The 17,249-nt window shown below is 39.3% G+C and overlaps 1 protein-coding gene across 2 annotated transcripts; it reads right to left on the bottom strand.

Moving 5' to 3' along the window:
* Positions 1-266: 266 nt before the first annotated feature.
* Positions 267-12,391, bottom strand: LOC307034636 (uncharacterized protein). Of its 2 annotated transcripts, XR_013806952.1 has the most exons (6): positions 12,201-12,391; positions 10,703-10,785; positions 9,942-10,076; positions 8,682-8,847; positions 6,750-8,446; positions 267-4,036 (listed from the first exon to the last, which is right to left on the bottom strand). XR_013806952.1 is itself a non-coding variant. In XM_079673461.1 (5 exons), exons 2-5 carry the CDS (start codon positions 10,778-10,780, stop codon positions 8,118-8,120), a joined length of 708 nt encoding a protein of 235 aa, XP_079529587.1. In that variant the 5' UTR covers positions 10,781-10,785; positions 12,201-12,391; the 3' UTR covers positions 6,577-8,117. The 2 variants fall into 2 exon arrangements, 1 of the variants encoding a protein (XP_079529587.1); XM_079673461.1 differs by lacking the exon at positions 267-4,036 and having other exon boundaries at positions 6,577-8,446.
* Positions 12,392-17,249: the final 4,858 nt, after the last annotated feature.

Below are 17,249 nucleotides of genomic sequence, written 5' to 3'. Positions count from 1 at the left end.
AAGGGATTAAGAAACACCAGAATGCAAGTTAAACAATAATCTTGTTTTAATGACACAAAGTAACAATACAATACATCACCCAATCACCTAATCACGAAGCACTCTGCAGAGTACTCCGGGCTCAGGTTCTACCACCGTGTGAGACACGTCTCAGGAACGGCAAGTCAGAAACAAGAGCGCCGATCTTCAAAATGATCACAACATTTATACACAGGTGGGGAGGAGTTTTATCGCTTGCTCTTCCCTAGCTATTTGTTATTGGCGAGTTAACTGCTGAGCGAGCTAGCAAGTGAGTTGGCAGTGTTCCATTGGTCGGTTTCCCTTCTGGGCGGGACCCCAGGTAGTAAGTCTGCAGTTGTTGATTCCATCTGTTGCTTCACAGTGTATGTGTGTGTGTGTGTGTGTGTGTGTGTGTGTGTGTGTGTGTGTGTGTGTGTGTGTGTGTGTGTGTGTGTGTGTGGGTGTGGGTGTGGGTGTGTGTGTGTGTGTGTGTGTGTGTGTGTGTGTGTGTGTGTGTGTGTGTGTGTGTGTGTGTGTGTGTGTGTGTGTTTGTTTGTCCCTCTGCCCTTAGGCAGATCCCCCAATCAATGATTTGGAGTCATGACAGGGGACTCTTTGACAGGACACATACTCATTCCCCCTAAACAACTTCAACACACACAAACATCCTATCATGTATCTTTAACATAAGTTAATTGTTCTTGTCGCTTAATGGCTTCTGTGAACTTCCTTTCACCTTGAAGTCAACTTACTAGGAATGAATACATTTCATTGATAAGCTCAAAAGGACCTTTATCTCGTTTACTGCTGGGTGACCCAAGTCTCAAGGCCTCTTTTGGGGTCTTTAGGAGATAAATCATTAATTCTACAAGACTTTAACTGCCTTATATCTGAAAATGTATCCGGGAATTCCCCTGTTAATTGCAAGGACTATTGATAATTAACAGAAAGACCCTAGGGGCCTCTTCTTGGTATCTGCTAGGCAGAAGTCACTCAATGCAGAAATCACAAGTTTAACACACATTCTATATAAGGTGACATTAAAATGAATATACCAGATTGAACTTTCCTGCCATAACACGTTACTTTAATCCTTCAAATAATTGAAATAATACTTAAATTCCCCCTTTTGGTCTCGCCCCACGAGACAAACTCACATAAGACATTTGAAACACAACTACTGTCATTCTTTGCTACTGTGTCTGTCCCCCAACCTTAAACCTTTGGGAACAGAACACAACATTCAATGTCAGTGAAGGAACTATCAAAGTGCGAACCTGAGTGCCAGAAAGCAGCATCCTTGCGTGTTGTTGAATCCTCAGGGCCCCCCTCCCCCTCAAAGGAATACGCCAACAAGGGCAGCTGATAGGGAGGGGGAGATGCGGCCTTTCCTTCAAAGGTGGAACTGATGAATCTGATCAGAGAGAAGTAGACTGCCTCTGCTGCCTCGACAAGTCCCCCAGCCCGCTGACGCCAGCTTCCGAGTCGTCTGCTGTAGAGATGTCCGTGAGGTCCTTCTCCTCCAGTCCGCTGATGACAGCTTCCGAGTCGCCTGCTGTAGGGATGTCCGTGAGGTCCTTCTCCTCCAGTCCACTGATGCCAGCTTCCGAGTCGTCTGCTGTAGGGATCTCCTCGTTGATGATAGCCAGGTCCGTCCGGATGTCGTCGAGGGTCCGTCCAGGTGATTTCCTCGCCGCACACTGGCTCCAGTAGTACCAGATGTCCCTCCTGCTCCTCGGGTCCCCCTTTTGGCGTCAGCAACCTGTGTGGAGAAATCTGATACCCACCCCTCAAGTCTACGCTCAGGGCTTCTGGGCCCTCAGGTGTTTGACCCACCACTGGTAAGCCGCTTGGAGCCTGTTGGTGGGGTGTCTTAAAACAACAGCTCTCTGTGAACAGGTTTTCTAAATTAGTTGCAGACCCCAGTGCAGCTTCAGAATTGTAATACTTGGCCTGTGTCAACAAAATAAACTCCAAAATCTTCAGGTGAACTAAATAACATATTTCAATAGCTCTGAATTTCTGATAAGCATCTGCGTTATTATAAATGAAATCCTTGAGATCCTATTTAAAATCTAAATATAATATGAACTGCTAATGTTTCTGGTAATGGAACACACTAATGTTATGGATTCAAAAACAACTAAAATCATGATACTGACAAAGTGAATAATTTCCTGGTGATACTGCTTCTACTTGTCAGTGCTTAGATATTATCAAGCTGAAAAAATGAATACAGAAATCCAACATACTGCCATCAAATGTCTTTCTATTATGAATTTAAATTAAATGTACATCCCCATAATGATCTAAACAGTCTATGGCTTTTACTTCTTTACCAGGCTAGTTACAAGATGTTGTCTAAATTAAATTCCATCTCATTAAATTACTATGTTTTAACTTAACTGTAATATGTTCTTTCTACATTTCAAACCTCAGTTACTTTAATACCTGTTGAAATATTACAAAAAATTGTCATCATCACAGTTCACCTTTTCTGGTATTCTCATTCTGGAATTACCTCTCTCAGTAGCCCCTTGGCCACTGATTCTGCATCTGTGTTATCTGTTATAACTCAATCAATATTAGAAACATGTCAACATTTTTTAGGAAACCTCTCGTTTCCCTTGGAGCTCCAGAATAATGTGTTAGTCTAAAAACATGCTCGGTTAGTTATTGTTTTAGAATCATGCAGTTGCACTGATCACATGCAGACATACATTCACACTGTCAGTCAGGGTCAAAGGTCATTTGGTCTCAGTCTTTTGGCCATGTCGTGCTCTGCAGAGACTTTAATATTCTACTAGCTGGAGTTGTACTAGTGACATCATTGTGTTGATGTCAACCAATGCAACAAAGTTTTTCTCGTGTTCGCGGCACCATTTTCTTCAGATGTTTAACAAACAAATTATCAATACCCTTTATTAATATACCGCCCCTAGGAAGCACAATACCTGACAAATGTTCATGCAAGGCATTCTTAAGTGAACCTGCAGAAAATGGACTTTTGAATTAATATTCCAAATAAATCAATAACAATACAAATAATCAATTTTATCAATTTGTTTACCCTTAGAAGTGAACATACCTCATAATGTTACATCAGGATGTTAAACTAAGCTTTGGCCAAATCAATCATTATTACTGTTTCAGATCTAACTGGAGGTTGAACAAACAAAACCTTTTTTTGTTTACATCATGCAAACCACTAACATATTTTCCAATTTCAGCATCAGCCTTGTTACTCTAAAATTACATCTTAAATAGGAATATTAGAAATGAAACAAATATTTAATCTTCAGAAATGTTCTTAACAAATGGAGAGTAATGCCATCTCTCTATCTAGTGAATAGCCAACATATTAAAAAAATGTCAGATATACAAAAATAAGCCTAAATACTCTTTTACTATCAAAGTCTAAAGCTAGACCTAAGCTGAACAGTTTTGGTAGTGGACAATTTAATCTAGAAACAAAACAAAACTGGACTTGTGTTCTTATTATGTGTTCTTCAAAATACATTAGTAAATACCTTGTGAAGTATTCACAATATAACTAATCCTCTCTAGGATATGAAATCCATTCATCTTTAACCAGATACTATTTCCCTATTTAGTTTTAGTTCATGATAATAATGGTATAACGTCCACACGTTTACCCATAGCTAGTCACTATGTCAAGATTATCATGTGTGACAAAATAATCAGATGTCTTGTTTGCCGAACAAGGATATTAAACTTGAATCTTTTCAGTATTCCAGACCATCATTAAACAATCAGCCTCCTTTCCTAAACGCTTAAGCATATCATTCTACACCACCTTCTGGTAAACTCTTGCACAGTTTTGCTGTAAAATCATTGCATGATTTCTTCAGAGTCTGAACAGACTGAGACCAGCCTGTCTCAAGATCTTGTTATATTGAGAACAGTCAATGATTCATCGTCCTCTTCAGCTGTAGTCAGTGGCAGGGTCCCCAAAAAGCTAGAACCGGCCCTGGTCATTGGGCTTCAAGGAAACTCTCTCTGGCATTGGGATGTCCTGAGGGGGAAGGGACCTCTGGATCAATGTGATACAATCAGCAGACACACGTTGTCCTCTGTACAGCAGAAATCCCCAAAAGCTGCAGTACCTCTTCACACCACTGTTGCCTTGACAACGAGGCACAAGCAAACTGTCCATACCTCCTCATAGATGCGTTCTTTGTACAGTTCTTCTGTTTGCAATGAGCAACATTTCACCAACACACTGATTCAGAGTACAACCCAAAGGTGGTGCACAACTATCTAATGCTGCTGTAATCACAACAAATCAGCTACTAGAGAAAAACTCAATGTAAATCTCTCCTCCAGCGGGTGACAAAACAAAACAGCTGAGTGTCTATATGGTCAGAAATGCTGAAACATGTGAATGTTAAACCCATTAATGGAAACAGTCTTCCTATTCTTCATTACTTCAGTTCTAAGTTAATAGGCAAAACAAAGACACCTTTCTTAACCACTATAGATTCATCTTTTATCTACTTGGTTATTCTATTCTTTTTCAAATTGTTTATCTAAGTTGTGTGTTACAAGCATGGTTAGATTTGTAACAGAATACAAAACTAACTGTATCCAGCGCTATATATTTAAAACAAGTAATCTGACTACAGTTAATGAATATATTTTTGGAACGCTTAAAGGAATTATTACAAAATGTAATCTTCATTATTACTAAAGCTGAAACCTAAATAAATCATCAAAAAACATTTTTCTGTCCTTATTACTTAATTGTTTCAATAAAAACTAAAAAGCATTGTGAAAACTCCCATTTTTGAGAACATCTCAACACTTTTATTCCATCTAAGCACGAATGTTTATGACAAACTCGTCCTATTAATCCCAAAAGGTCTTTAATGGTATCTATTGTGAACTTTTCTTAATATTAATTGTAAATGCAACGTATGTTCTCCCCAGAACAAAGATAGGATAGTTGCAGCTAAAACTGGTTAGTAGCAATTTTCTGTTAACCTAGATAAGCCTGTTGTTATTATATCTTGTAAATATATTCGTATCTTATGTTACTCATAAAACAATATGATATTTTCCAGAATATTGGTTAACTTTATTTAACATCTATTCTCTCTCTACTCTTTCAAACCATCTGACTTTTCTCCTGTCTCTCTCTACTTTCCAAAACGTCTCATTTCTCCTGTCTTTCTGTCTCACTGCGCCCTGCAGCTGCCTCCGCTCCAGCCCCTCACAAATCACCCCTTTGTGTAACTGTGTGAGATGGCTGGAGCAAAACCTCGTGCAGGACCTCTGTCATGCTTAAACATTAACAGATTCCCTCTGACAAACTTACAAAAACCTTCTTTTTACTTTCTACTCCTTCTTCATAAACTTAAAAACACAATTCTGGTGGATCGTTTACATTTTCAGTTTCCTATCTACTTTAAACAACCATCAACTGAGAGTAACTGTATATGATAAATACAACTCCTAAATAACATTACAATATATATTTCTTCCAGTGAGTTCGTTATTTCATGTCTAACAAATTCTCCTCTTTCCATGTCTTATTCTAGGTGGAAAAATCCACCTATTTAATTTGAATAAAACCTTACCCTTAATGTACTTCATATACTCAGTAAATCTCTTTTCACTTTCCCCTAAGGTTACTGTATGTAATATAATTTTCCTTGAAGTATAATTAAGTACAATCCTTAGTTAATGACAAATACCATGAAATTCACAATGCAATACAACGGTATCAATCAGTTCTCAAAGACTATGTTTAAATAGCAGCAAATCATTGTTTCTTATTTATTTCAATATATCTACTTCATCAAATCACACATTGATCTGTTAATTTTCAATGTATTTCCTTCCAACTTCAGGCATTAGAGAAAAAAGCAAACAGACACCCTCCGGGCCGCTGCTGCTCTCGAGAGGAAAAAGGGGGGGGAACTCTCACAGACAAATACTGACACCCCCCTCTCTCTCCCCCGCTGCAGCTCTCAGCCTTTTTAGGAGAAGGGGGGCTTCCTTCAACAGTTAACACTTCTGCTATCCTTTTATTCAATTTTTCTGCTTGAACCCACTTTTCTTGTAAGCTCTTAACTCACGCTCCTCTCGTTCAAATTCTCCCTTCATTATGACTTCGTATCTATTGATCTGACTTACTGTCTTTGTTACCAGTAAATATTCACAGAAAAAATTCCCCGTAAAGTCTATTCAGCTTTTATTGTCCAATGTTTATTCCAACCAGTTTAGCGAGCCTCTCAGCGCGCTTCAACACCGTCTTTCAACGATGTGACGCTGACATGGAGTCGTAACCCAGGCTTACAGAACTCTTTATCGTGACGTTTGGCTTTATAGATTCAACCCCACAGAACAAAGGATTAATGAGGTCCGGTGACTTCAAAATTGCTTTTTGAAGGTTGCGTTACTCTCCTTTGGATTTACTTATAACTCAACTTCGATTCCTATGAACCTAAGAATTGTTATTCTGATTTGTTCTGGATGGCGTCTGAAAACAGCCACTGAACATCCCCCAACGAGTCTTCAGCCGTCTCCTTTTGCAAAAAGTACGGGGCCTTTCACCTTCGTCTTACATACCTCATTGATTCACTTTTATGTTATATAACTTTCCTACCTATCTAAAATATGTATTTGTACTGTTACTATAAAAACACTGTAAACTTCGTCTGACAACCCTAAAATGTGGAATATGGTCAAATCACAGATTTCGAATTGAACAGGTATCTGCTCACCTGGTATTGTACAGAGCTCTGTTTTTAGTTGTCAGAAGAGGCCGAGATGTTTAGCCCTGGACTATTCCGTCCGCTTGCCGTTGGTGTTCTCTTCCCTGAAACACCCCACTCAGACACGTCGGGTCACCATTTCTTGGAGATTGAGGATGTTTAAAACCAACCTCGTCTCCGCGTGTCGTTTGGTAAGCTGGGTAAATTCGTAAAAAGGAAGGGATTAAGAAACACCAGAATGCAAGTTAAAGAAAATCTTGTTTTAATGACACAAAGTAACAATACAATACATCACCCAATCACCTAATCACGAAGCACTCTGCAGAGTACTCCGGGCTCAGGTTCTACCACCGTGTGAGACACGTCTCAGGAACGGCAAGTTAGAAACAAGAGCGCCGATCTTCAAAATGATCACAACATTTATACACAGGTGGGGAGGAGTTTTATCGCTTGCTCTTCCCTAGCTATTTGTTATTGGCGCGTTCACTTCTGAGCGAGCTAGCAAGTGAGTTGGCAGTGTTCCATTGGTCGGTTTCCCTTCTGGGCGGGACCCCAGGTAGTAAGTCTGCAGTTGTTGATTCCATCTGTTGCTTCACAGTGTATGTGTGTGTGTGTGTGTGTGTGTGTGTGTGTGTGTGTGTGTGTGTGTGTGTGTGTGTGTGTGTGTGTGTGTGTGTGTGTGTGTGTGTGTGTGTGTGTGTGTGTGTGTGTGTGTGTGTGTGTGTGTGTGTGTGTGTGTGTGTGTGTGTGTGTGTGTGTGTGTGTGTGTGTGTGTGTGTTTGTGTGTGTGTGTGTGTGTGTGTGTGTTTGTCCCTCTGCCCTTAGGCAGATCCCCCAATCAATGATTTGGAGTCATGACAGAGGAGTCTTTGACAGGACACATACTCATTCCCCCTAAACATCTTCAACACACACAAACATCCTATCATGTATCTTTAACAGAAGTTAATTGTTCTTGTCGCTTAATGGCTTCTGTGAATTTCCTTTCACCTTGAAGTCAACTTACTAGGAATGAATACATTTCATTGATAAGCTCAAAAGGACCTTTATCTCGTTTACTGCTGGGTGACCCAAGTCTCAAGGCCTCTTTTGGGGTCTTTAGGAGATAAATCATTAATTCTACAACACTTTAACTGCCTTATATCTGAAAATGTATCTGGGAATTCCCCTGTTAATTGCAAGGACTATTGATAATTAACAGAGAGACCCTAGGGGCCTCTTCTTGGTATCTGCTAGGCAGAAGTCACTCAATGCAGAAATCACAAGTTTAACACACATTCTATATAAGGTGACATTAAAATGAATATACCAGATTGAACTTTCCTGCCATAACACGTTACTTTAATCCTTTAAATAATTCAAATAATACTTCAATACCTACCTGTCGATTGCTTTTTTCTCTGCCTCAAACTCTTCTTTCTCCACTTCCACCACCTGTTCTTTCTCCTTGCCTGCCTCCATCTCTTCTGCCACCACCGATCCAAACTCTTCCTCTGAGTCTTTCTGTCCCTCCAGCTCTCCTCTCTCCAGTCCTTCACTCGCTAATCTGTCTGTCTGTGTCTCTATTTCCCCTTCTTTCTCCATCTCCTGCATCTCAGTAGTTCCCTCAGTCTCATCCATTTCACCTCCCTCCCCCTGTTCTGTCTGGTCATCTTCTTCTCCAGTCCTTTCATGCTGCCCTATACCCTCTGTCTCAGGATCCCATGCTTTGAAGTTAAACAAAGCAGACAAACAAGACATTAAAGATGTAGTGCAGGGTTGAAAATATGATTAACCAAAACATATTAAAGTTTAACAAAGAAAAAGGAATAAATGAATTGCCCAAAACCAATTTAGGTTGTCTAAAATATTATCTGACTGACATTTCTATCTGATCCATCTGGATAGGTACACAATACAGGATTAAACTTAATAAAGAATCATGAATGTGTTGTGCACTACCTTCTAAAAAGCCTTCAAAAAGGCAAACCATTTTTTCCGGGACCGCATGGGCTACCAGTGGCAGCTCGAAGGGGCACTGGAGCTGGGCCGTCCACTTCTTATTTTTATTGTGGTACTTCCCCCAGAAGAGGAGAGGAAAGTACCCAAGGGCCTTCAGTATTTCGACCTTAAAAACAAAGAAAAACATATAGCCAAACATCACACAAATAGATACAGACAGAGATAGATTTTCCAGGCAGTGTTAAAAAGGCAAGACTTTAAAAAAAGAGAGTTGGCAGTCCACTCTCTATAGTGTGTCTTAATCAGAGAGAACCATCAGAGCAACACCACTACTATTTTCTAAAGAGACAATTGTGTTCCTGTTCTGTTTTGCCATTCATTAGCATTTGCCATGAAATTATATTCACTCTACCACATTACAAGTGAACCAAAGGAGACACCTCTTAACCACACCGCATTGGCCGTCGGCCATGTTTTTGTGGTGTGTCCCGCATCATTGGCATTTTTTGCCATTCCCAACAACCTTTGCTGATGATTCAACATGTTGAATTGGCAGCAGAGCTGTCTGCAAAATAAGCTAGCTTAAGGAAATCTGTGAACAAGAAGAAAAACGGACTTGAGGAAAACTAAATACTACAGTCCAAAGGCTCACACAAAGTCGTGTTATCTCATCTGCTCGTTCTATTACTCAGATATTCCCAACATGAAGCTGAGTGGAGAGTGTTGTGAAATTGTTTTAAAGAGTGTATCACAAACATTGCCTTTATTTCTAGAGCCTTATGTATTTTGTTATCCCTTTTGAAATGAGGAAGACATACTTCTGCCTACTGCTGTTATGGAGAGTAAAATCCTCTTATGCAGGTGCAGAGTGTAAGTGAGAGTTGGCAGTAGGTTTTAATCTGTGTGGTGTTTGACCTTCTGGCTTAAACGTAGGCAACGTGAGGATACCATACGTCGCTACTAGTTCTTTGATGTTGGTTGGTGAGTCAGAACATTTAGTCTAAAATTGCTTTGGGGGTTGGGGATGAATGGCAAACAATGTTGACAGGGCTAAAGTCAATGTATCGTTTTTTATATTTATACTAGCTAATTATTGAAATATTGCAAATGCATTTGGGTTAATGAAATCTTGACACATAATTGAATGACATTTCAAAAGTTGTTCCTTCCCTGTACAATATAGATTCAATCAATATTTCTCTAATGTTGTGGGACAGTAACCTTCAATGGCTGACCAAAATAAAATAAAATGTTTATTACCACCAGAGCAGAATTATCGAATATCTTTGATTGATTTCTCGACCGGTGTACTTTTTGGGCCCAGTCTTTTGCTTTCTGCCGGATATCCTTCATACGGGCCGTGTGCCTTGATTTCAGCTCCAACATCTTCCCACACTGAGGAAGTGAGAGGGAAAGAGGGAGTAGGAAGGACATACTTACTTTTTCTGATAGAAAGACAGTTATAAACAGTTGGGAAACAAAGTATTGCTTATTTATGTCTTTTAACCATATATATTATAATTAAGCAATAGCTCACGACAGGCCGTGGTATAGGCTCATTATATCACAGCTAAGGGGCGTGGCTCGACCCGACGCGAATGTCCATTATATGGCCTCATATATAATCATAATAAAATATTATTCATTTTTTTAAATCAAAATATTGTTATTTAAAGAACCAACAGTCAAACTTTTCAATGGAACAGGCACATGCAGTAAATGTAATGTTCTAAAAAACACCTATACTGTGATGCACATTTGTGGAGTGACAAAACTCTTTCCGGCTTTTGTTAGAAAAAAGTCACCACTTTGTTCGCCACTTTTATTGTATTGGGTTTTGCAGAAAACAATGAGATATTTATAGGCAAAACTAACTGTATTTATGAAAATGGCTTTGTCCGAGAGACAGTATAATAGACTGTATTATGAATACTTTAGTAGACATATATATATATATATATATATATATATATATATATATATATATATATATATATATATATATATATAGTTATATTTACCTTTGTGCATCTACGATTTGCGCAGTTTGATTTTTCCAAACAATGGGAGAACTGTCTTTTTGTGGATCCACCTGGCATCGTTGCTACATTATGAACAAAACAAAAACATCACATGTATCACATATTGGCATGACACAAAACTAAAATTCTTCCATATAACCATGTATGATTACTAAAGTCAAATGATATAATCCAAATGATGTTGATTGAATTCCACTTCAAAATAATGTTAAGTGTGAGATCAAAGTTCAATTAGTAGCACTTTCAAACTCACAAATTCCAGTGTAATATCATAAATAACTTTCAATTTCTGGTAATAGTCAGTACGTATTGTGTAATCTTTTTTTGGCATGATAAGATGTTTTCTATTAGCTATCATCATAAACCTCAAATCATGTTTGTTCATAAAATGTATCTGTTATTGCGTGATATAATGCATGTTTTTTTAGATAGAGACTCTACTGTAGTCAAACTAGTACTTAATATTAAATTGCTCTTATGTTCCTGAAGTAAATATTCATATATTCAGTTTTATTCATAATTTTCTTTTCGATTTTTATTATAGAGTAATACACATTTTTTTATATTTCTATTATTCAGATACTCTTTCGAGCTACTGTTGATATGAATATATTTGATGTTTATGCTAATTATTTGTATTGTATTTTGTATTTTATATTCCTCCTACATATTTTGTATTAATTTGTAATGTCCAATTACACTGGGCTGCAACGAAATAATTTCCCAATTTGGGATGAATAAAGTATATATCTATACACTATTCGTTTAGGTTAAAAGCACGACATGTACATATGATTTAAATTATAAATTACATATCCATATAGGCCTACTCCTAAACTCACAGTTTATGTGGACCGGATCGTGTATCAGCTAGTAATGTCTGTTTAAATATCAATGGGACAAATATCTGAGCAGACCTCAGATTGGCTCGAAGAGTGAATATAAGCTTAAAAATCCGAAATACTGATCTGGATTCAGTAAAGTATTAGGTACGATAATCACCTTAAACAGGGATACCAAGTGACATATAAGACTTACAGATGTATGCATTAACATGCCTTTTCCCCAAACATGATTTATAAGAAGTAAATCGCCACTCATTTGGGAGTAAATCAGGTTGACAAATGCGTTTAAAGCGGGTTCAGTCGGCTACCATTACTTAATAACACTAACACAGTCTGTTCGTGTGTGGTGCTGTCACAGGCTAAGTAAAAAAAAACTTAAGAACCATGTCATAACATGATCAACTATGTTACTATTGATTGATTTTAAACTGCAACAGCTCCGTAAAACGACAGACGTTAGCTAAGGCTAACTCAATGATGCTAACTGAGCAGTTCACGGTTTAACTAGCAAATAATTCACATGCGTAAGCTTGTATGTCGACACATAGTGCTGTGTAAAGTGATGCAAAAGCTGAAATCATTTTTAAAAAACACTGTAAATGTCTTTATTACATTACAGAAAACGGGTTTACCTCGAGGAACTCCGTGTCAAGGAGGGTTCAATGTCGTCGTCTTCTTCTTCTTCTTTTAATGGCGAATCGCCTTCTCGAATTGGACTGCGCTGCTTCCAGTGGACCTTTAACGAAACGTGCTATGTGGGAAACACCATATCCCAGCGTGCATTGCGGCTACAACATCCAAATCATCGAGCTTGAACCGGGCCTACGTCTGTTTCCGGTGACTTTATTTTTAAAATCAGTTCCTGACGGACGGCTAAAAAGCCCAATATTATAGAATTAAACGGATAAATAAAAATAAGGATGATAGTGTGTTATTGTTGAGTAAATAACAGTGTGTTATTTAGAAAAGGATAACAAATTTCAGTATTTTGAGGCTCTGAGCCCCATTTATTTTCCTCGCGGGCGGCAAAAAAAGTCAGACATTATACGATTACAAATAAAATCAATAATTGTGGCTTGATATTGAGTAATAACATGTTTTTATGGACCACACAGCTTCCGGTCTTCTCAGACACGACCGTATCCATTTGCGTCTCATATGCACGCAAAACTCGGACTCAGAATTCAATGGGAATAGTTGGCGTATGATAGGTACGCAAAATCGGACTTTCGCGTATCTATTGCACCCATTTTCCAATTTGTAAAGTCGTATCATTTGTACGCAGACTTAAGAGAGTGGGTTGGAGTGATAGACGACAGTATGCCAGGAGGTTGCTGTTTCAACGAGCGTTTGCGATCCGAAGAAAAATACAAGCCATGGTTAAAATTAGGATCAACCCAACGAATAGCCTCCTGCAAAGTTTGTCACAAAGAATTTGAATTATTCACGATGGGAGAGTCTGCGCTGACGAGCCACATGAAAGGTAAGCCGTAGTAGAGCATTTTGGATTAGGCTAACGTTGCATGTTACGTTTGTTTAAGCTAGTAACGTTAGCAAACTGAATAGCGAACTCGATGTGGGATAATTGCTTATGAGGGTGACTATAATTTCATCCTGTGGTGTTCAGAGGACGAAGCACTCATTTCGTGTCACGAAAGGTAATCAATTGATTCGTGTTCACCAACACGATTTCCCCATTTGTTTCATGTCACACAGAACGATTTTAAAAGCAATGTATGTCTACTGGTAGTATTCTTCGTGCCTAAACTTGCTCTATCAAAATCAGTCTCATTGACCCGAAGACACATTTTGAGTTATATACACTGTTGGAAAGAGGATATTCATAGCTTTTTCTAACGGAGGAAACCTATTTTCGTTTGTATTACTGGTCTGAGGGAAGCTCACGACTGTGTGTGTCTATGTGTTTGTGTATTTTTGCGTTTGTGTGTATTGTGTTTGTTTCCCGGGGAAAGACTCACGAGAAACACCGGCTGTTGTTATGCCTGCTGTGACGTCAAGTTACTCCGTTCTCCGCTTGTAATTATGCCGTTACAAGCTTCAACGTTGTATTTATCATCTGAGTTTGCCGAAACAAGTTTATTATTCTGAAAGCCAAGACTTTGTTTATTTGAAATCAGATGAAAACAAACTGTAACGGACCCTGGGTGTCATCTATGATTACTATACACCTTACATTCATAATGTCAGCGGGAGGGAGGGGGAGCAGCGCTACGTAAGAGCATAGTGCGAGTGAGAGCTGTCATCTTCCCTTTACAAGCTTCAAAAATGTATTTATCGTGAGATTTCGGCAATAAAAGTTTCATATTCTGAAAGCCAAGACGTTGTTTATTTAAAATCAAACAAAAAGACCCGAACCCTGAAAAACTATTTTTTTACACAAATCCACGTTTATTTTGAAATGAGCCGTTGCGACTTCTGTTGGAGCAGAACCTCTGCTCCGCGCGTTCCTCTATGAGTTTGTTTTAAAAGAAGGAAAAGTCAAAGCACCAGGATAAGGGTTAAACAATAATCTGTTTTAATGGTAAAACATACAATACATCACCCAATCACCTAATCACGAAGCACTCTGCAACAGCAGCTTCGAAATGCAGAATGCTCCGGGCCCAAGTTCTACCACCGCGTGAGACACGTCTCAGGAACGGCAAGTCAAAAAACAAGAGCGCCGATCTTCAAAATAATCACAACATCCTTCCCTAGCTATTTGTTATTGGCGAGTTCACTTCTGAGCGAGCTAGCCAGTGAGTTGGCAGAGTTCCATTGGTCGGTTTCACTTCTGGGCGGGACCCATGACAGTGAGTCAGCAGTTTGTTGATTCCATCTGTTTCGCTCCTGTGCGTGTGTGTGTGTGTGTTTCTGTCCCTCTCTGCCCTCAGGCAATCCCCAATCAATGATTTGGAGTCATGACAGAGGAGTCTTTGACAGGACACATACTGATTCCCCCTAAACATCTTCAACACACACACACATCCTATCATGTATCTTATCACACAACAATCACATGTTTTCCCCTCTGAAAGCTATGCTTGTATAGATTTACCAGTCATCATCTCATGACATCTTTAGGATTAGGTAAATAACAAAGCTTAACTGTTCCCATGGCCTAAGGCCTTCCCTGAACTTCCCTTCACCCCAAAGTCAGCTTACTTTAGAATCAGAAGGACCATTGTTTCTCTAACTTGTGTGTGACCCAATCATCTCCTGATCTGATAAGAGTCTTGCAGGAAACGCACGTACATTTCAACACCCCAACATCCTTATTGTTTCTTAACTAATGCATGCTGGACATGAATCACTAATTAACAGGACTTTAACTGCATTATATTTGAGGAAAACCCCCTTTGGCTTAATCAATAATAGTTTTAGCAATTAACAGAGGAAGCCAGAGACTCAGGGCCTCTTTAGAGGTCTGGGAACTGCAAAGCAGATGTCAAAGGTCATTTATATTATTCTCAACCACAGATAGCCAAAAAACCACCCTTTTGATTACACATAAAAGTGGAAGAAAATACTATTGTGCTATATTTAAAAGAGGAAAAATGTACTTTGTCCCTTCAAATTTAACACACACGAATATATGTGGTGACATTAAAATGAATATACCAGAATTACACCTTATTGAACTTTCTGCTATAAACACGTTATTTTAATACTTCAAAATATACTTTACTTCCGACTGATTTTGGTTCACTATAACAGATTAGAAGGAAAAACTAAAATACAGATTTCAGTATTCTGAGGCTCTGAGCCCCATTTATTTTCCTCACAAACGGCAAAAAAAGTCAGACATTATACAATTTTAAATAAAAACAATAACCGTGGCTTGATATTGAGTAAGCAAATGTTTTTATGAACCACACAGCTTCCGGTCTTCCAAGATCCGACCGGACAAAAAGACGCAGGCACGAAACATACTACCAATAGAAAAACATTGCTTTTAAAACCAAAAAAATTGGTAAATCGTGTTGGTGAACACGAATCATTAGATTAATCCAGATCTGTTAAGTAACTAAAGGTATTGAATAGATGTAGTATAAGTACACAATTTACATCTGAACTGTAGTGGAATAGAAGTAGTACACAGTTGCATAAAATGAAAGTACAAGTATTTTAAAATTATACTTAAGTACAGTACTTGAGTACATTTACTGAGTTACTTTACACCACTGTACGCTACTGTATGTCATGTTACTGCCATGAAAGAGATTAAACAAGTAGATAACTTAATAAAATATCTAAACTATCATTTTCAGCATCTTACTGATAACTGTTTTATGAATAAATAATTTGTGTTTATAATAATAATAGCTTGGATTTATACAGCGCCTTTCATGAGACCCAAGGTCGCTTTACAAGGAAGAACAGGGCAAAACAAACATAACAAAACAAAAGGCAGTCAGACAACCAGAACAACAAATAGATTAGGGGCCAAAGGCCTTAGTAAACAGATGGGTCTTGAGGTCCCCTCTTGAAGGCTTCAAGCGTGGGGATGTTGCGGATCTCCGGAGGGAGAGCGTTCCAGAGGGTGGGGGTTGCAACACTGAAGGCTCTGTCACCGAAGGTTCGCAGTTTGGTGCGGGGGGTGGTAAGCAGGCCAGAGTCTGAAGACCGCAGGTTCTGGGGAGGGGCATGTGGGTGAAGGATGTCCGATAGGTACTGGGGGGCATGGGCATGGAGGGACTTGTAGGTGAGGAGGAGGATTTTGAATGATATGCGGGACTTAACCGGCAACCAGTGGAGGTGGATGAGGGTGGGACTGATGTGCTGCCACAGCTTTGTATTTGTGAGTACCCTAGCAGCACAGTTTTGGACATACTGGAGCCTGTCCGGGGTTTTGTTCGGAACCCCAAATAGGAGACCATTGCAGTCCAAGCAGGAGGTGACAAACGCATGGACTAGGGTTTCGGCAACCGACTCCGAGAGTGATGGTCGGAGTCTTGCAATGTTCCTTAGATGGAAAAAGGCCGATTTGGTCACAGATTTGACGTGGGAGTGGAAGGAAAGGGTGGAGTCAAAGATGACACCCAGGTTGCGGGCTTCAGGAGATGGGGAGATGGAGCAGCCGTCAACCTTGAGGATGAAGTCACCAACTTTCTGGAGCAGCGCCTTGGGTGCCACAACCATGAGCTCTGTTTTTCTGCTGTTTAGTTTGAGATAGTTGGAGGACATCCATGCTTTGATGTCATGCTGATGAGATGATGAGAGTTAGGATATATTATTTAGGAAAGAAGCATCAAGATTGGATGAGAAGACTTCAAACTCCAGTTCCTACATTGGGAGATTTTTTCCAACAGACGAGTGATGCATCAAGCAGCACAGCTACATCCACATCAGCAACCAGCAGTGTAGAGAGAGCCAATACATTAGAAGCCGCCAGTGGAGTAGCGACAGGAGTTGCCCCTCTAATATCAGCATGTTCATCAAATCCACCCAATTCATCCAGCAAGACCACAGGCACTTTAACATCATTTGTTAGCTCTAATCCAACACCCAAAGCAGAAATATGGAGAGCAACAAAAGTTGTAACCAGCCACTATTCGTACAAATCATGTGAGAATGCAGAGGCCATTTTCCAGACAATGTTTCCTGACAGTGATGTAGCGAAGCAGTTCAGTTGTGGGGAAATTAAACTGGCATATCTCACTATATTTGGCATTGGTCCT

The sequence above is a fragment of the Notothenia rossii genome (genome assembly GCF_949606895.1).
Source record: "Notothenia rossii genome assembly, chromosome: 4".
Classification (NCBI taxonomy): domain Eukaryota; kingdom Metazoa; phylum Chordata; class Actinopteri; order Perciformes; family Nototheniidae; genus Notothenia; species Notothenia rossii.
This window is presented reverse-complemented; position numbering and strand designations above follow the sequence as displayed.

Excerpts from the sequence above, each read along its gene's own strand:
- LOC307034636 (XM_079673461.1), bottom strand. The coding sequence starts at position 10,780 with ATGCCAGGTGGATCCACAAAAAGACAGTTCTCCCATTGTTTGGAAAAA. Across the intron at positions 10,077-10,702 it reads CAAATCGTAGATGCACAAAG|TGTGGGAAGATGTTGGAGCT; the intron begins GTAAATATAACT and ends TCACTTCCTCAG. Across the intron at positions 8,848-9,941 it reads TCGATAATTCTGCTCTGGTG|GTCGAAATACTGAAGGCCCT; the intron begins GTAATAAACATT and ends TTTGTTTTTAAG.